Here is a 20,243-nt window from a genome sequence, read left to right as displayed (position 1 = left end):
CCTTTCCAAGCCAGAAAGGTCCCTCGAGGTGGAGCTGGGTGGTGAAACAGGGGATCAAGGCTGACTGGATAGCAGTAGCCCGCTGGAGATGGAAGGGCTGCCTCTCCCGGCTCCCTCCGCCACCCTAAAGCTCAACAATGGGGCTATTCAAGGCGCGAGATGGGCGCTTATTTATTTATTTATTTGCTCTCCTCTCCCGCTCGCAATTCCGAGTCTCTCTCTCCCCCACCCCCCCCGCCTCTTTTCTTTTTTATTCCTGGAATGTTTTCGCAGCGGCGGCTCTGACGTTTCCAACCACGTGACGGCCCCCTCCCGGGCGGGCGGGCAGGAGGAAAGGCCGCCCCCTTTCGGCCTCAGCCTGGGCGCTGCCAAGATCTTGCTCAAGACTTCGCGGGCGCCGCCCGCTCCTCCTCCTCCTCTTCCCCCCCACCCCGTCCCCGCCCGCCTCGCCCGCCGCTCTCCCTCCCCAATAGTAGTCGCTCTCCCTTTCCCACCCTGGACCCATTCATGTCTGAGGGAGGCGGCGGCGGCGGCGGCGGCGGCGGCAGCGGCAGCAGCAGCGAGCGAGCGCCTTCTCCTCAGGAGGACGACGAGGAAGAGGGAAGCGCCGAGGAGGTGCTCAGCTGGAGAGGCTGGTCGCCGCCGGCCTCGCTCGCGCCGCTGTCTTCTCCGGCCGTGGCGTGAAGGCGGGAGCGCGGGCGGGCGGGCGGGCCGGCGGGGGGCGAAGCGTGTGAGCCCAGCCGGGGCGCCCTCCCCTCGCCGCCCCGCCAGCCTTGTGCCAGGCAGCCCCCTCCTCCCATGCCCGGCTGCGCCCCGCGATGACTCTGAGCGCGGAGATGTCCGAGGCCGCGTCTGCCTTGGCTGAGGAGACAGACATCGACGTGGTGGGCGAGGGGGACGACGACGACGACGAGGGAGACGACGAGGACGACGAGGACGACGACGACGAGCCCCTCCGCCGCCGGCCTTACGAGGAGGACGAGGACGAGGAGGCCGCCTCGCTGCCTGAGGCGCCCGGGGCGCGCGGGCCAGGAGGAGAGTCCCCCGGCTCCGGGTCGCCTTCCTCCTCGTCGTCGTCGTCTTCCTCCTCTTCTTCCCCTCAGGGCTCTTTCCGAAGCGCCTCAGGGGGCGCCGGCGTCTCGGCGGGCGCCAAGAACAGCCTGGTGAAGCCGCCTTACTCGTACATCGCCCTCATCACCATGGCCATCCTGCAGAGCGCCAAGAAGCGCCTGACGCTGAGCGAGATCTGCGAGTTCATCAGCGCCCGCTTCCCCTACTACCGCGAGAAGTTCCCCGCGTGGCAGAACTCCATCCGACACAACCTGTCGCTCAACGACTGCTTCGTCAAGATCCCGCGCGAGCCGGGCAACCCGGGCAAGGGCAACTACTGGACGCTCGACCCGGAGTCGGCCGACATGTTCGACAACGGCTCCTTCCTGCGCCGCAGGAAGCGCTTCAAGAGGCAGCCGCTGCTGCAGCCGCCCGACCTGCTCCTCAGGGGGCTCGAGCCCGCCGCCGCCGCCGCCGCAGCCTTCCTCCAAGCGGCGCAGCAACACCCCAACCCGGCGCCGCCGCCGCCGCCGCGGCAGCAGCAGCAGCACCCGCCGCCCGCGCCGCCGCCTGCCCCCTTCGCTTACGGGCCCTATAGCTGCGCCTACGGCCTGCAGCTGCCGCCTTACCCGCCTCCCTCGGCTCTCTTCGCCTTCCAGCCCCAGGCGCGGCCGCCGCCTCCTCCTCCGGCCGCCGGGCCCGTCCTGCCGGCTGCGCCGCCCGCGCTGCTGCCTCCCGCTGCCGCGTCTCCTGCGGCCGACCTGGCCAGGACTACCAGCTTCGGCTACCCGGCGCAGCTCAGCCCGTCTCTCGCGGCCTCCTTGCAGGCGGCGGCCGCCAAGAGCAGCTCGGCGCTGGCCAGGTCGCCTTTCTCCATCGAGAGCATCATCGGCGGCGCCGGCGGCGGCGGTGGCTTGAGTCCCCTGGCCGCCAGCAGCTGCGCCTCGCAGGCGGCCGTGCTGCCGGTCCTGGCTAGGTCCCTGATGGCCTCGTCGCCTGCGCTCGCCTCGCCGCCGCCGCCTCCGTCCTCTTCCGTCGCCGCCTCGCTGGGGACTCTGCACCAAGGGGCAGCCTTGGCCAACGTCGAGAACTTTACTGCTAGGATTTCCAATTGTTAAAAACAAAACACACAAAAAACTGTCTTGCCGAAGGTAGGACCCAGTGGGGCTGTTTTTGCTTTTTTTGTTCCCGGCTAAAGAAGGCAAAGAAACTTTTTGTTTCTATTTTTTATTTAGGCCACATTTTGTTTGTTTGTTTGTTTGTTTTGTCTTTCGGCCCACCTGGCTCGGTCCTCTTCAGTACCTCCTATTTATGCAAAGCCATTTCGATATGCTGCATAGGCAGAAAGATTAAATGTCAAAGAAGTGGCCCTTAATTATTTCCTTTAACGAACACGCGCATTCTAAATAAATCATTCCAAGGCAGAGATTACCGGGTCCAAGGATTAAATTAAATTACAGCTAAACTACAACAATTCCCCCCCCCAAAAAATAACGATGAATAGGAGTAAGGGGGGACGACAAAAAGAAGCTTTACCCATCTTCTTTCATTGTAGTTCACTTGTCTTATGTACTTTTATATATATAAAAAAAAATTAACATGTTTACACAGAAGAAAGTCGAGATTATCAATTCTTATTTTAACCTGTGTTTGTTTTTGTATCATAATAGGCTTGTGGAGTTTTTCTTTTCTTTTATACTTTGTGCATATTCTTTACCAGGAATATTGTTAAAATTACTGCCGAGTATTATTGTACCATTCTAATTGTAAAACAAAAACAACAAAAAACCACTTTTTTTTTACACATTTTTGAAAATAAAGCAATAAATTTTCAACAAAATTAATTCCACAATTGGCTTTAGACCTTCACCTATTTAGTGCTTTGCCCTATGGACTTCTAACCTATAATTATGATCCTGGGAATACGATTTTTTTAAAAAATTAATTAATCCAGGGTAGATTAATAATCTGTGCTTGAAAAGAAAGAGTGCAAAATGTCTTTCCACCAAATAATTAACTCAGAAGAATCCTCCACAATCTAGCAATGTTGGAGGGCGCCCCCATTTACTTAACCCCACCCCCACCCCTTCATTTAATGTTGGACCCCATGTTGCTCAATGGGACTGGTACCCTAAACATGCGGGTTTAGTAGGAAGAAAGTTTTCCTTTGCTTTCAGTTGGGCTTCTAAATAGGTACTCAGGATCGCGGCCATCTTGAAAATTCTCTCTGGGGAAGTTCAGCTGGAATGAAAGGGACTTGCTTTCTAGTCAGACATGACGCCAACCAGCTTAAATTCTGGACCGCATTAAACTTCACTCACTCATGGAACCTGGTTTAGGAACTGCTATGTTATTCCAAACAGTGATAATACGATTTTCAAGCCTTCACAAATAAATTTTAAAAATACATGGGTAAACCCAAGCAATGACTAACCAAAGAAAACAAAGTAACTGTTTTGGTGATGGATAATTTCAGCCTTCTGCAGGCTATAATCTTCTATAAATACACCTTTTTGTATTTGAATCAAATAAATGTAGATTCTTTTAAGAACTTCTAAAGTGTATTTTACATTGCAACCGCATCACAATTGCTATGGGTTTCCTCCTGCTCCAGGGTTATACAATAGATAATTGGGGGGGGGAGGGTTATTGTTTGTGGTTTTTAGGTTTTTATGACGGTGTCGCAAATAAGTGCCCACCTTGCAAGGTAATCACACTAGAACTGCAGTCACCGCGCTATGTGGGCATCGTTAAAGTATTGCATTAAAGAGAAAAGAAGTTATGCTAAAGTTTAGGGTGACAATAAGTATAGCACATTTTGCTTTTAAATATTTGAAAGAATGGTAGACAAGTATGAGGTGGTTTGTCGCTTATGAGAATGCTGAACAATTAAAACGTTATATATATAAATCAGTGTTCATAATGATCGGTTTCAATACTTTGGTTCTACATTTCAGTTCCATTGCAAATAAGAATAGCCCCCCCGCAAGTATTTTTTGGATTCTGACACTACTTTTCCCAAACCTGGAGAGGACTACTTTACTGAGGTGAAGGAAGTACTCCCTTTTAAGGATTTTGCGAATTCATATATTATTATTATCTTACAAGATTGTAAGACAGGATTAGCCTTCTAGGAGCGCAGAGTTGGAATTATTATTTTGAATTAATGCAGTAATTGTCGAAATCCAACTTTTAAAAAAATGTGCTAAAAGTCGGTGAGTTTTTGAGGCGTGTTCAAGATCAGCATATAAGTGCTCCTTTCAGGAAAGCAAATAAACAACATTATGCAACTCATTTCCTTGCAGAACAAAAACTTGGGAAAGTATTGCACATCATTATAGGTGATTTATGAAGTCGTTTTAAGAATGTTTACGCTCTACGTTTATTTCTTTTTTAAGTGCACAAATAGGTGGTGCGATTTAAGTTCTTTTTCGCATAGTGAGGTTATTGTAACCAATGGAGAATATCAAAGGGCACTTGGGCAAGGCGTGTGCTAGGAGAAATACCTTACCAGTCCTGTGCATGTCTACTTTGAAGTAAATCCCGCTGAACCCCCTGAGACGTACTCCCAGCTAGGTAAGGTCGCAGGGCCTGGAATCTTGCAGCAGCCACAGATTTTCAACGAAGTTTTCCATATCATCTCGGTAAAAACGTGGTGGCATACCGGAAGTGGCAGGTGCTCAGCCAGCGAAAACAGGAAGCGGACCCTTCTGCCTGCCCTGAGCTCGTTCGCCTGGAAGTGAAATTGCACAGACTTCAGCGCGGCTGACTTCCACCACCCTCCTGAAGGAGCTGTCCCGCAAAACTTCAGATCTGTGTGCCTCATCTGTAACGACTCACCGGGAGGATTCAGAGTTAGAAGGTGATAGTGATATTTCTGAAAATTCAATACCTCGCTCCGGCACACGTTGACTTGGAAGTAAAAACATCCCGTCCTCTCCCTTGACACTCGCTTCTAAATAAGTTTCCAGTCTTAAGATGCTTCCCAGAAAGGATGTCCCCAACTGAAATCTATACAATTCCCCCGCCCCCCTCCAAGTCATGGGTAACTCGTGTTTAGGATGATCTGTTGAAAACCCCGGCACCCCTTTCTTTGGGTAAATATTATTATTTCCTAAAGAGCCAGAATACCACAATAATCTGATTCCACACACATACACACAAACCTGGAAAAAGGCTTCCACAAGCCAGTTCGTAATCTTGTGATTTTATTTTTCATTTTTTTGTTTACCAACAACAGGAACAGCAAAACAGCGAGGCCAGAGCCATAGCTACGGGGGACTAGCCACTGAGGCTCCCAACCTCTCTCTCTGTGTGTGTGTGTGTACGCAAATGCACGTGGGGGGGATTGTGCCCAAACTGGGTCTTTGACCCGGGTAAAATAAAGCCTAGTTTGCCCCTGGTGAGGGGGAGGAGGGAGGAAAACGCTCCTGGGTTCAGGGCGTGAGACTTCATAGTGATGCTCGGGGTGTGCGTGCCTGGCGTTTCCCCCTGGGGTTCCTTAAGAGGCAAATCGTGTTCTAAGGCTCGTGGCGAGGGAGCTCTCTCTCTCTCTCCCCCCCCCCCCATTCGCTCGCTTGCATTTCTGATATCAGCAATTGGCTGTGCAATCTGGACAGCGGCCTCCACCTGACAAGCAGCTCGGAGTTGGAAATATTGCTTTGCAACCGCTAGTACGGGGGAAATGAGGGCAGGCGAGTGTTTAGTCTGGTTCCAAACTGGCCGACGCAACATTGTCGTGTTTGTTATGTCTGGGCTTTCTCCGGGGGGGCTCGGCTTCTCAGCACCGTTCTCTTTTGCCTTGCTTACTGGCTGGCGGCCCTGGGAGGGTAGTTTAGCCAGCAAGAAGGGCCTAGCAAGGCTATGGCTGCTGCTGCTGGCTGGCTCTGTTTGCCCAAGCAGGTGCTGCTGCAACAAAGGCCGAGCAGCCTTTGATGGGACTCCGAGCAACCTCGTTTGAACAGGGGCTCCCCACTGGCATGCAAATGGACCCCGGGGTCCCCTTTCGCTTTGAAGGCGCAGCGAAAGAGATCAAGCCGGGTGGAGAGGCTTGGGCCCTAAAAAGCAAGCTGGTGGGACGGTGTCAAAGCGCCCTCGCAGCCCACCTTCCTCCTCCTCCTCTTCTTTTCTCCCGAAGTACAAAGTGCGGATTCATTCACCCGCCTTCCTCTCGCCGCCCACCGGCCCTTCATCAGATCCCCCGCGGGCCGGAGAGAAGGCGAATTACTGGGGCTGAATTGGGAGGGAATGGCTGGGCTAAGGGAAAGGCTAATGTTTCCATTCCCCACCCCCCACAAAGACCACACAAAAAGCCACGACTTCGTTTACGGTGCCATTATGTAGCGTTTTAATCTGGGGATGGACTTTACCAAATGTTATCTATTGGGAGCGTAATGAAGCCCTTCTGTAGGCAGGCAAGCATTTTACGAATGCCACACACGGCGCCTCTGAACCAGCAAGGCTTCTCTCCGCTTTTGTGTGTGTGTGTGTGTGTGTTTTCTAAATAGTTCTGTGATTTATTCATGTTCGGTTAGGCTGCTGTTTCTCCCTCGACGCCCCCAAATATTGTTCATAGTTAGCTTTTAAAAACGCAATTCTCCCCAACATGCCGGGCTCTTCTTCCCTTTTGTTACATCCATGGATCTCTATATTAAAAAAAAGGTCCGCGTTATTCGCCAGCTGAGCTCCCACAGAAACTGGGTTTAGGGCGAGTGAGAAACATTAGGTGGAGTGGCGGGGGTTGGGAAGAGAGAAGGGAATGACTAAAAGTGCCTGGGATGTGTGCAGTTTTGGCTGCCATCAAAGTCACACTTCTTTTGGAACTGTGGATTCGGGAGGTCTTCTTGTTTTGGAAGGAAAGTTCCTCAAAAATCCTTAGAGTTGGCGTCCATTCCAGGTGCTTAGCATCGAGGACGGGTAAATTCCTATGTTTCTGGTTAACTTAAACCGGGTGGTTCTGATTTTCCCTATCAATATGTGTATCCGCTTAACCGAGCAGGTGATTTTTCGACAAACTATTGGGCCATAACGGTCTTTCTTATGAATATGGCGTAAACAGATAGGCTTGTCTTTTCTTTCCGACCCCACGCCCGCGAGTCCTTAAGTGCTTAATAAATGTGCCGCTTCTCCTGAGGATTTAGGTCCCTTCTGGGCGAGGAAACGGCCTGCACCTTCTAGCTTCTCAGTTATCTCCTTCATCCACGTCGGAGAGGAGCCTTCCGCCGGTGGATCCGGATCTCGCTCGGACTCGGCAAGGTCGGCGTCTTGGGACGAAAAGAAAACTGCGTGGCGACCTGAGGATCGCCTAGGAAGGCGCGCCCGGTTCCTTCAGCCCGCGCCGGTGAGAGAGAGAGAGAAGAGGCCCCGTTTCCGCTTCCCAGCCTTTAAAACCTTCCTGCGTCAGTCCCCGTGAGTATTCCTGTCGCCTTCACTGAAAGGCGTTATCGTTATTTAACGGGGTGGGGTGGGTGTAAAACGCGATCATGGCCACCATCTGTTCCTTCCAGTTTGGATTTATGTCCCCATAACTCAATCCCACTTTACCTAGCTTAGTTTGACTGTCGACTCTCTCGTTTGCAGACGCGTATTTATGGTATGGCTAAGCGGCCGCGAGCGAGCCTATAAATAACGCGCGTAGGCTTGACTTTTTACAGTATTTCTTCGCAGGCAGCTGGGTTTCAGTTTGTGCTCCCTGCCTTGTTTGAGTCTGCCGGCCTCAGACGAAAACTCCACCATCTCGTAAATACACAACCTTGCGATTCTTTTTTTTTTTTAAAAAAAAAAAAATATTAAGTCGTCAGAACACAGACTTTGTTTGGTGTGTAGAACGCTAGGATCTCAAAAGCACCGTGAAGCAGGGAGTGTCGCTGTGCAGGTTTACTCGGAAGTAAGGCCAACTGGAAACTCGCTTTTTTTTCTAGTAAGCGTGTGGTGGGGCTCCACGTTGGCGCTTTCGCGAGAGGCTTGACCTGAAGAAAAAGTGACCCAGCTGCTTTTAAACCTCCCCTCCCCTTGACTTTGAGCGGAGGAGGGGAGGCACTCACAGGACCAGAGATTGTCAAGGTCCTGGGCGCTTTTCATCCTGGCAGCCTAGATAGAATCCAGCTGCGCATGAGCGAAGGTGAGTGGCTAGAGCCTCTCCTTGCTGATGCGCGACTGTAGAGACAAATCAGGCTTAGCACGGCGCTCGCTGAGGAAGCCCCTTCCTGTCCCCAGACTTTGAACACGAGTCTCCTGGATTTTAGTGGCATCTTCCCACTCCCATGCCGGGCCCGTGAGAAAGGAAGAGGAAACGCATCCACATCTGTCTGAACGTCTCTTCTCTTTGTTTTATTCTCAATGAAACAAGGCCTGATAGCTATTAATGTTGGATCTGCGCCGCTACAATAAACAAGAGCCAGATGCAGAGCGATAAGTGTAAAGATCGGCGTGTAGCGGATGGGGAATCGGTTGATGAGACTAAGAGAAAGGCATGCAAACCGCACACTTGCAAATGGTTTATTTATATGGCTTTCAGTTGCAATCGTGTCGTGGTTCACAGCCATCGGCTTATGCGCCTCGCACAGATGCTCCTGCAGCTCTTCTTGTGGGTCTGTTTCCTCTGGGATTTTCCCCTGCTGGAGCTCTGCGAGCCCCTGAAACAACTCCCCCCGCCCCGCTTCTCCTCCAGAGGAAATTCACCAGATGCACTAAGAAAGCTGCGCCTCGTGTTTATTCCTGGCTCCTGGTAAGGGACTTCTAAAACAAAGACAGAGGCTCTCGAAAGAATGGGAATTGCAGGAGAGGACGATGAGTGTCCAGCAGGCATTTTGATGGGCGGGTGAAAGTGGAAATCCAGAGCCAGAGGCTGCTTTCAGAAAAGACAAAAACCCGCCTGCAGAAACAGGCTGCTGCTCCTGCGTGCGGATGAGCCGCGGCTCGCACGCAAGCGCCTCTGACGTCGAAAACTGTCCACATGCGCCCTGGCCTCAGCCGAGAACCGGCCGGGCCTTGCACCTATCACGGGTCTTAACTTACTGGGCTTGCCTTGGGACTCTGAGCCACGCAGGCCTTTGCCTTGCCTTCTGTGACACAGACCTCGTTGCAGTAATAATAATAATAATAATAATAATAATAATAATAATAATAATAATAATAATAATCCCACCCTTCTGCAAAAATTAAAACACAACGCAGAAACCGTTCCACGCAACTTACAATACAATAAGGTGGTGTCCTAAAAATATCCATCTCAAGAGTCAAAAGCCAGGGTAAAGACTGCATAGGGGGCCATACATTTCAAGCACCTCCGCAAGAATCCTGGGAACTGTGGTTTGTTAAGGGTTCTGGGAATCGAAGCTCCGTAAATCGTAGCTCCCAAGATTCTTGGAGGGGGGTGAACTTTATAGTGTGTGTGCAGTCGAGTGAGCAGAAGGACGGGGCAAGAGCGGGCTGGCATCGCTCTTCCCATCGCACCGTTTGGGAAGTTAGACAGAAACCAGCGAGCTTTATTTCCAAGTCTTGTGGCTCCGAAGAGATTCCAGTTTGCAGGCATTTCTAGCAAACAAACCATATGTTTAGGGTCCAGTGGAAATACATTTCGAGTGCGGTGCCAGGCCCTTTTGAAGCTGAGAGGACTCACTTTTCAATTCATGACTTCAGCTTTAGGATGACATCAGGGGGAAGGGAAGGGGGGTTTCCTTCTGAATGCATAGGAGCCATGTCACAAATGTAAAATCCGCAACACTCCATGCCTCAGCTTCAGGATAGTACCCAACCTTAAACACTTTACCTACGAGTAAGTACCGTTGGGAGAAGTGGAACGGTAAGGGACTGGTGTTTCCCTTACCTGTTTGGTAGGCAGGTCTGTAACCTGTCTTCAAAAGACCTTCTGCCCATTATAGGTTGTCACGATCATCCAGTATTCAGAAATATTTTGCCTGTCATATAACCCACACTTTAGCTATTATGGTTAACTGCTGTTAATAGCTGATCAGCCATTAACGTGCCCTAACATTTTTTTATAAGCCTGATTATCTCCACATTTTGTTTTAGTAAATTCCATACAATAACTCTGCAATAGTTCTTCCTTTTGAACCCTAGCCCTACGGACCACCCGTATCCCTGGGGAACTCAGAATTCTGTTTTTAGGAAAAGGCATTCAGAGACGAGCAGATTTATCTCCAACCCCCTCCATGAATCGTTCCTAACAATCTCTCTCTCTGTCCACTCCCCGTTTTTAATGTTGCTTCACGTGGAGAGAGATGTCCACAAACGACCTCAAGATCGTTTCCTCCCCCTGGATAGTCCCAGCCAAATTCAGGCTCCATTCAGTGCATCGTTGAGATTTCAGCAGAGGGCAAGATGACGTTCGGATCATGTTAGTCACATCTGAGATTTCTACATAAAGAAAAAAACAGTGCGTTTATTTTAAAAATGAATGGCTTTTAATTTTAGGCCTCAGATGAGACAAAGACACAGTGCTGTTCCCAATAAGAATCACTTATGGGTCGGGAATGGTTGAATGTTGTTTGCCTTCCTCAAAGGGACGCCTTGCCTGTTCCCAGCCACAAATATTTCCCCTACAATGTCCTGAGGTGTACGGTTCATTATCCTTTACCTACAAGCAGCCTGATCCTAAGCGTAATTTTAATACAGAGAGACCCCGATTCAAATTCCTGCTTAAACAATGAAGCTCATTGACAGATCTTAGGCCAGTATCTATCTCTCAGACTAAACGATTCAATAGGGTTGATGTGAGCCCTTGTACTCCATGAAGGATATTTGTTTGTTTATTTGTTTGTGTATTTAATATACCGCCTTTCTCCTAATATAGGATCAGAGGGTGGGGCTTGCAGCATGAATTGCAGCTAGAAACGTACAATCAATATGATTTTAAAATAATAATAAAGCACTTTAAACACAATCATTTAGCAGCAAAAGGCGGAAAATGTACAACACCCTCCCTGCACCTTGCCACAGCAGCCAGCTAGTTAGTGGCCAAAGGCCTGTCTGAGCAAAAAAGTATTTGTTGGGAAAAGGGAGATCATAAAAGGAACCAGCCTAGCCTCCAGTGGAAGGGAGTTCCACAGTCTGAGAGAAGAGAAAGGAAAATGCCCTCTCCCATAAAAAGGCCCTCTCTCGTGGCCTCATCAAACGTGCATTCATAATGGAGGCAGGATAGAAAGAAAGGGTCCCCCAAAAGTCCGGGCAGGTTTATTTAAGGAGATACCGTCCTTCAGATAGACTGGACCCAAGCATTATTTGCATAGCAGTATAAATAAAATGGGACAAATAAATAAATAAGAAATATCAGTTTCCAAAGCAGCATCATTGGGTTGCATGCAACCAAGCAACAGCCGAGGAGGCCCATTGGTATTAATGGATCCGTTGGTCATATCCATTGAGTTCAATGGGTCTACTCTGAGTAGGACACATCCCATTTATTTCAGGGGAGTTTTTTTTTCCTTCCATGATGGATCGCAAATTCCTCTGGCACCAACGAGACTTTGCCCCCCCCCCCCGTGTCGCTGTTCCTCCCCTGTGGTTCAATCTACTTCAGTCAGATTAAACGGGTCTCTGGGGGCTGACGGTTAAGGGGATCCTGGCGAAAAAGCTCCTGGGGCTCCAGCTGCTCCACTCGGAGCTGGGACTGGTTCTCCCGAGACAGGAGTTGTGAGGATTTTTTTTGTGGGGGCAGGCAGAACAGATGGGAAGGAGCCTCGAGGGAAGCCCCAGTGAACGGGCTGCTTAGCAGTATCTTCTGGTCTTCAATAAAGGCAAGGGCACATCACGGCTGAGAAGAAGGAGGAGCCTCCAAGACCAGACCTCACGAGTTGCCTCCGAGGCCTTTCCAAACGTTTTGGGGTCTCCGGGAGTAATCAGCCTGCCACGAGGCAGGAGTCGAAATCAAAACATCCCTCGCTTAATTCAAGCTCCGTGACGGGTCCGCAGAACTCGGGTCTGGGTTCAGGAGAGAGATTCGCCTTTCCCCCGCCCGGGAAAAACCAGCAGGCGGTTCTTCGGTGGCATCTTGCCCTCCGAAGCAAGCCTTGCTCGCTTGCTCTCAGGTGAGAGATTGCCAAGGAGTGCAGTTTGAATCTGGCCTGTTCGCCAGATCGAGATTTCTCAGATCCCCAATATAGAGAAATGATTAGAGAGGAAATGATTTCTATGGGGAACTGGGCTTGGCGCTGTTCAGTCATTCCTCTGGATAAAAATGCGTTGGAAAAACTTTCCAAGGTCTGTATATAAACTTGCCAGTAAATGTCTTCCATAGGAATGTGCGATCCGGTTCCTCTGTTTTAATACGAGACTGGGGAGCAAATAAAGACTTTATGTGCACGTGACAAGGGTTCTTTCTTGATAAAGTAAGTCAGACACCCTTCCACTTCCTAAGTAAGGTGTTGAAATCCAAGTGGATAATTAAAACTGTCGTCTCCTTTAGGCTGGAATCCTAATAATAATAATAATAATAATAATAATAATTTTTAGATACCGCCCTTCAAAAAAAAGATCTCAGGGCGGTTCACAAAATAAAATACAAGATGAAACACAAGTAAATAATTAAACCCAAACAAGAAAACAAAAACCCCAACCAGTAGCCCGCGATCTGCATATAATGTCAAGTACATTCAATATTGAACTGTATGCAGGTTTTTTAAAAAACAAAAAGGAAGCTTCCTTTGCTCTGAATCAGGGCAACTCTTTACGTGTTTGTCCAGAGGTGTCCCATTGACTTCAGCAGAACTTGACTCTCGAGTCGACGTGCATTCGATGGCAGCCTTCCACCGCTTTTAGTTGTGGCATCTAGAATCGTGGAAGCGTCAGCTCACTTCCTTCTGTTCACCTTCTGCGTTGTGTGGATCTGGCTGATACACAAGCGCAGGGCGATCGCCGACGTTACTCCTGCTCAGAGGAGGCCCACTGAAATCAATGGACTCGGATGATACCCGATGTACGAGAAGTCAGTAAGAAATAAAGCCGGCCATCTGCCAATCTCATTTTATGGAGTGCTTCGAAGCTGCTTCCTCCCAGGTCGGTTTGTGTACCTTGCCAACTGCTTCTGTTTATATAGTCCTTGTCTTGCCTTCTGCCATGACCTGTTAGGTTTGCATTTGGGAAAAAAGAAAAGAAAGAAAAAACGTCCGACTTTTATTGTTTGGCAAACCTGCTCTGAAACGGTAACAAACCCAGCAAGGTCAGCCAGAGGAATAGACAGGAGAAGAAGTCTCATGGAAAGTCCAGCTGGTTTGATATAGGAGTGAAGTCCACTGGTTTCAGTTTCCCTACTCTGAGTATGCCTAAGGTCGGCTAGCACCCCCACAAGGCAGACGAGAAGAGAAAGAAAAGCCTGGGGCTTCTGTCTTTAGCAACGAAAACAGAAAGGAACAGCCCTTCACTCCAGCGTCCAGTAGGTAGGTTGATAAGCACCACTACTAAACTGAGCGGGTCTTATTTCCCAGTAACCCGGCGTAGGTTTGGGCTGTGGATCCCACTGATTTCAACGAGAGGGATTCCTTAGGGCTGAAGGGCAATATATCAGTTGCCCAAAGTAGTAACCAAGAAATGCATTATATATTGTCTTACCCAGTTAAGGCAAAACCATACATCATCATCATCATCATTGAATTGAAATCAGAAATACACACTAGTTTCTCAGTTGATGTGTATATTGGAGCTGTGCCGGCTTAATCTGGTGAAGCCACCAGCCAATTAAGGCGACGATCCAGTGCACATGGAACACAGTGGGATTTACTTCTGAGTAAACACATGCATGAGGTGAATGTTCCACTTGTGCCAACAGGTTTAACTGAAACAAAGAAGATCCCTGTGGATCCTTAGTGTTTAAGGACTTTAAGGACACGCATTTATTATGGCATAAACTTCTCTGGAGTCTGGACTACAGTCCACTTAATCCGATGCCTGATTTGGCAGTGGGTTTAAATTTAACTGCTCTGCGTTGTTGCGGAATCACTATTATAACTCCCCACAAGTACTGTACAAGAAATTGTACTGTGCGTTTTTTTTAAAAGACATTAATATTCACACGAAGTAAGTTGTTGGAGCTTCCCAACCTTAAGGGAACTGTTTAGTAAAATACCCAAATCGCTTTAGATAGTGTTTAAACTAGCGCACGCTGACAACTAGCGCTTTAAATCTCTAGAATCATCCAAACCAAGTAAAGCGAGCAACTGAGTTATTTTTTCTGCTTTTCAAAAAAATAATTATTATTTAGGCAAAGGAAGAAATATCAGCATTAGGTTTCGAGGTTCCTGTTGAAGTCGGAAGAACATCCCATAAGTATTGCTTCCAAACTAATCCGCAACCCAAGCCTGCAAGGGCCTGGCTTAAACTCAAGGGCCTCGACTTTCCCGCTGCACGAAATGGAACTTACGTAAGTATCAAACTCCTAAATTCACCCGCAGCATCAGCATAGCACGTGCGAGCTGGCCTTGATTTCTGCCTTAAGGTGGGACCCACCTCTCTTAGAGGAAGCCCCTTTAACCAATGGCAACGGAGGAACCGGGGGAAATATCGCTCGCTCTTGAACTCTGGCGGCAGAAGAATCTTCCTAGCTGGAAAGCGGCTGAGCTCTCGCACCGAGGTAGAATCTCTGCTTGCCCACCTGCCTGGGCGAGTGTCTGCTAGCTAAGCATCGGTGGTATTGGTGGCCCAAACCCACTGGGTGTTGTTACCTCTAGGCTGCAGCATTCGGCTCCGGCTCTCCCCCCCCCCCCCGCAGCAACAGATCTCCCCCTGCAACCCCCATTAAGTCACCGGGCTGGGTTTAGCACAACGGCCTGACCTGCTTTTTCTCCAGCGCCAACCAACCCTTCCCAAACGACAGAAAGGATGGAAGATCTGGTCCGGGCCTGGGTGGATTAAGACCTTTTGTAAACCGCTTTGAGGTTTTCTGACAGTCAAACAGGATATAAAAGTAGTGAGATGAATAATGCATTTCGGGGGCGTAAAGACCTTTCCACAGTAACAACCCAAGAACACAGGAATTAAATCCTGCGTTTAGCGGGACCTACCTACACTAGGAAAGCGCAGTTGAATTATCAGGGCAATCTTATACATGCCTATTCAAAAGTAAGCCCCTTAATTTTAGATGCATTTACCCGGGAGTAAGCGCCATCGAACTCGGTTGGACTTGAATGGCATCGCGCTGTTACTCTGGAACTGGCAGAAACTGGACTGAGCAGTCCATTTTGGACCTTTGGCAACTGTGCTGACGGCGGGTGATGGAAGCTATGGGAGTTGTGGTCCCAAACATCTGGAAGGCACCAGGCTGCCGAAAGCTGTTCTATGAAAATTATATGGATGGTGCAGAATAGGGGCACAAACCACAGGGAAGTTCTCCTGCGAATTATCCAGTGAGATCCGTTCTCTTGCGCAATGCTCTCCTGTGTCCCCACCTTTTTTTGTTTGTTTAATTGTCTGGTTTCTGAGATTGTTACTTGGTTGACTTGAGGAAATCACCTGCAACTGTGTAATTCAATGTGTGTTTACTCGGAAATAAATCCCATTTATGTAAAGGTCCTGCCTTAATTTTATTTCTTCATTTTAGAAACGATAAACCAAATAGTGTTTTAAACCAACAACTGCGAAACCATTCAAAAATAAATTTCAGGGTGGTATGGAGAGACATTAAAAAAAACACATTATACAACATAACACAAACCAGCAATATAATAAAACATTCAACAAACACCATCATCTAAAATACATTGGCAAATAAAATGGTTTTAACCTGGCACTCTAAAGAATACAGGATTGGTGCCAGGAGTATAATTTATTTAAACACATCTCCAAACTTATTAATATTTAAGCAGTGTACAAAAATACAGCTTAGGGACAATGGAACTGCGTAACATTCAAAATGCGGGCACCACCACAAAGAAGGCCCTATTTTATTTTATTTTATCTTATTAAAAAATTACATGCCTGATGTTCTCCTCTGACCATCTCAGGGCAGGAGCTCTCAGTCTACCAAACCACAGGGTTGCCGGAAGAGGGGGAAAGTCAGGTTGCTTTAAGCCTTCAGTGATAGGGCAGACTCTACAAGAAAAATCAACATGCTAGAGTAAATTATAAAGGGTTTAAAAACAGTAAAAGAAAACTAGTTTTTGGGGAAAGGGGTTTTTAGAAGCCCAGTTCAGTGGGAAATGTTCTAACGCAAAACTCCCTTGAAACAAATCGCTCCATCTTCTTCTCCACTGGCATTCATTTCAATGGGCAGAGCCCAAAAATTGTGCTCTTTGTCGAGTCGGGGTTGGGATGAAAATATATGATCCGGTTTAAAACCCAAAGAGTCTGGATTAACGTGTGTGCACGGGCTGGCTTGTTATAGCTTCCTTTATGTTTGTAGCTGGCTTCCAAAAAGTCAGCTTTTAGCACGGAGAAAACTTTCAAATAGTTGTTCTTAGAACGTCTACGGGTAGACTCCATGCCTCACTTATGAATCCGTTTATAAAAACAGCAAGGCGGAAACACATTTGCTTATGCCATTGATTCCAACTTACTTTCAGACTAACTTCACCCCAGTCGGATCCTATGCATATTTTCTAAAACCGTGAATCACAGCAGAACTTCGCTTTCCAGCACAATCTAAACCATGTCTACTCGGAAGGAATACCTATGGACTTCAACGGGGTTTCCTCCCAGATAAGTGGGGTTAGCGTTGCAGAGACTCCCTGGCCCTGAGCAGGGGGGGTTCGACTAGATTACTTCCGGGTTGTCTCTCCCAAAACTTACAGCTCTAAGATGCCAAGCTGATTTAATGTTTGTAGTCGTGTTAGAGCACGGGATAAGTGTGCTGTGAGCGTGTGTGTGTGTGTACATTGCGCCTGGGTAACAATCCGATTGCCTTCAGCCGGAGTGCTCTGGGGTGAGTCTTTTTACAGACTGCAGCCAAACCCAGTCTCGGCAAGCATGTGCTTTACACCCAAGACAGGTATTCAGAGAGAGCAGCAGGTTCTCCTATTTGGGGAGTGGGGCTCGGAGGCGGAGGACGACGAATTCATGGCCTCAGGAGCTCACACAAATCCCTGGCCAAACAAAATCTGGATCTTTGGGTTGAAAAATCGGCTTCCTTCTATGGAAACCGTTGACAGGAATCCAGAGGATTAGTCGCATTCCACTCCGGATCATTTCTCTCTCTCTCTCTCTCTTTCTCCTCCTGGCAACATTTCGAAACGATTGATCCTTCCCAAGGCCATAAACAATGTCCTGAGAAAATGATCTAACCGGGCTTTCCGTTTCTTGCCTTTCTGGCCCGCGAGTCCCCCGTGGTGTACTTTTGCCAGAAAGTTGACGAGGACTTTTGACAGGTTCCCTCCTCCTTGATTGTTTTCTGAATGCATTTTTTAAAAAGCCTTGGCTTTGTTGTGCCAATTAACTCTGCGGGTTCTTTAAAGGATCTTTGGTAGTCAATATATGAGGGGAACTAAATTTATTTGAACAGAATAGGTAAACCTCAAACAGCAACAGCAAAAACAACCCGTCAGACAGTAAACTTTCTTACACAATAATATAAACCCTATTACACCGATAAATAACCCGTTGATTACGGTTTGAGCTGCCTAACACCGGGCGCCTACAGAACAGATAGCGGGAAGGAAAGAGGGTCTCTCGCGACGCGTGGCAGATCCGCGATCCACCCCACGTGTTCCCAGACGCTCTTCGGATGAAAGGACAGACGCCGTTCATTCGCCTCGGCGCTTGGAGCTCGGCGCTCTCTTCTACAGCGGCGCAGGGAAACCCTGGAGGCTGGTGACTGGGGAAGGTTTTGGAAACCCAGACGCAGAAGAGACAGGGCCACCTTGCTCTTAGTTTAAGCTACCACAAATCGGTATATTTTTCAAAGCGAAACACGCACCTACGCACACCTGGCTCCCAAATTTTAAAATCCAGTAGCTAGCCACCGGGGGAAGGGTGTAAGCTCCAGTAGCACTAACAGCAAGGAAAGAGATGTTCACTCAGGCAAATAGGTGCCTTTGCAGCAGCGTGTGCTAGATATTTTTATTTGCAAGCGATTGGATCCTAAGCACAGTCAGGCCAGGTCTTTTGCACTGTCACGTGGGCGAAAGTCACGTCGAGGCCAGCGGCATGATCCAGGACATAAGATGGGCTCAGTGGTCAGAGCATTGCTCTGGCATCTCCAGGCGGGGCTGGGAGCGACCTTAGTCTGAAGCCCTGCTGGAGGCTTTGAGGAACTGCTGGACTTCACGCTCTTGCAGCCTTCGGTTGGTGTCCTCTGGCATACACTGTTGTTCGGTGCACTTTGGATACAAATGAGCACCTGGAGCCTTAGATTCCACCCTAAACATCTGTGCTGATTCCACGGAATACAATGGCCCCAAATGTGCCTAACTCACAGCACGTTCCCAATTCCCAATCTCTCGCTTTGACCACATTTTTAATTAAACAGGAGCCTCTATTTATCTCTAAATAAAGGAATGGATCTAATAGAAATAAATAATGAATAAGGCGCGCGCGTGTTTATGGATGCAATTAAGCTCACAATCCTAAGCTTCTCATTCGCCTGGAGTTTCCTTGGAAGTCGTTGGGACACCGCATAGTTAGGAATGACTTCGATGACTAGGAATGGGCTGATTGGGAATGTTTCTGGCGGCGGGGAGGGTCTTACCTAGGTTTACTTCAAAGCAGTTGAGGTTAGGGCCTGGGCATCAGTAAAGAAAACAGCGGTAACAGTCGAAGGCAAATAGAGCCCAAGTAAGTCAAGGTATTTGGATCAAAGCCAATGGAGTCCTCGTTGCAACCTATGATCCTCTTAAATCCAACCCCTTCGACTTAACGGGACTGTGGATCTTCTCTTTCTCCCTTGCTGCTGGAAAAGCAGGCGGTGCGCAGAATTATGCCTAATCTTTGAGCAATGCCTGGGAAAAGGAAGCGGGGGGTGGGGAGGAATCCTGGCCACAGAAATGGAGGGAGGAGAGCGAGTGAGAGAGCGAGAGAGCGCCTTGCGTGCGAAGAAGGTAGGAAAAGGTCGCGTGTGTCGTGGCTGGGCTGGTGCGCCGGCATTGGACGCTGGTCGCTGGGGGTTTCCCTCCGGTCGGATTGCGTAATCTCCCCGGGTGAAGGGTGGGAGGCGTGGTGGCGAAGGCAGATGGGAGAGTTGGGTGGAGGCACGGGCAGGCCAACCCCCAAGCAGGAGGGTTTGATGCTGTTGCTGTTTGCGCATTGGCATGTTCGCGGGCGGGGCAAGGAGGCGAAGCTTCCTCCTGCAGCGCCTCGAGATCCCCGCCTCCATCCAGGCGCGGCCTGCTGTTGCTGCACATTCGGGGTGGCATTTGGTGAGGCAGAAGAGGGATCCCCTCCCTCGCCAGTCTTGCCGGGAAGCAGGCAGTTCTCGCTCTGTTTTTACACCTGCTTCGCCCTCCTTCCTGGCTGATTTATAGCCCAGGCTCAGCATTCCGCAAATCACCCGCGCCGCTTCCCCCCGCCCGCAACTCCCTTTGCTAGAAACGCACCAGCCAGCGGGATGCGAAAGACCTCCCCGGCGTCTCATCTGGCAGCGCGCAGCGTTTATCAGGGCGGGTGGGCGTGGCGATTCTCCTGCGCTTTGTGAGGCTATGGAAGAAGAAGCAACATTACCCCCCCCCAAAGGTCCAGGCACGCGCGAGTCCAGCGGTACCCCGCGAAATATGGTGAAGGAGGAAAGAATCGGAATAGTCCGACAGTTTGCAAACATTCTTAGTGCTATTTACACAGGACTAGACAGGCGGCAACACACTTCAGTGAAGATAAAATAATAGCCCACGGTACTGTTGTAAAGATTAGTTTAAACGAATGTATAACCGAATTTTGAGAAGCATTGCCGTCAACGAACAAATAGAAGTATTCATTACTATCATTAATTATTTTGGGGGGAGCTGAGGGCTCCTGTAATGCGGATCGTGGAGAATTTTTATGCTATGTAGCTTATGCTTTATGTTGCTTCATATAAATACTTCCAAATTTTTCACCTTCAGCATCTTACACCAACTGCTGACCATCAGCCTTGCTTGGACTTTAAAGCCCTTTGCATTCAATATGACTATAATGCTCGCCTAAATACCAAGGGCGGGTCATTGTAACAATTCACGCAGCACGATAAGCCAACCGGTTCAATCTAAGTTAAGTTGTTGATTCTAGATCCATGCACGTGGCACTAACCGTAGGGAAGGAATAACACAACCAGCAGTACA

At 48.9% G+C, this 20,243-nt stretch overlaps 1 protein-coding gene across 1 annotated transcript; it reads left to right on the top strand.

The window, feature by feature from the left end:
• The first annotated feature begins 318 nt into the window (after nucleotides 1-318).
• On the top strand, nucleotides 319-3,601 carry FOXD1 (forkhead box D1). The gene has a single exon (XM_083465088.1). The coding sequence runs from the start codon at nucleotides 819-821 to the stop codon at nucleotides 2,166-2,168; it is 1,350 nt and encodes a 449-aa protein (XP_083321214.1). The 5' UTR covers nucleotides 319-818; the 3' UTR covers nucleotides 2,169-3,601.
• Nucleotides 3,602-20,243: the final 16,642 nt, after the last annotated feature.

The sequence above is a fragment of the Podarcis liolepis genome (genome assembly GCF_965112155.1).
Source record: "Podarcis liolepis genome assembly, chromosome: 11".
In the NCBI taxonomy this organism is placed as follows: Eukaryota; Metazoa; Chordata; class Lepidosauria; order Squamata; family Lacertidae; genus Podarcis; species Podarcis liolepis.
This window is presented reverse-complemented; position numbering and strand designations above follow the sequence as displayed.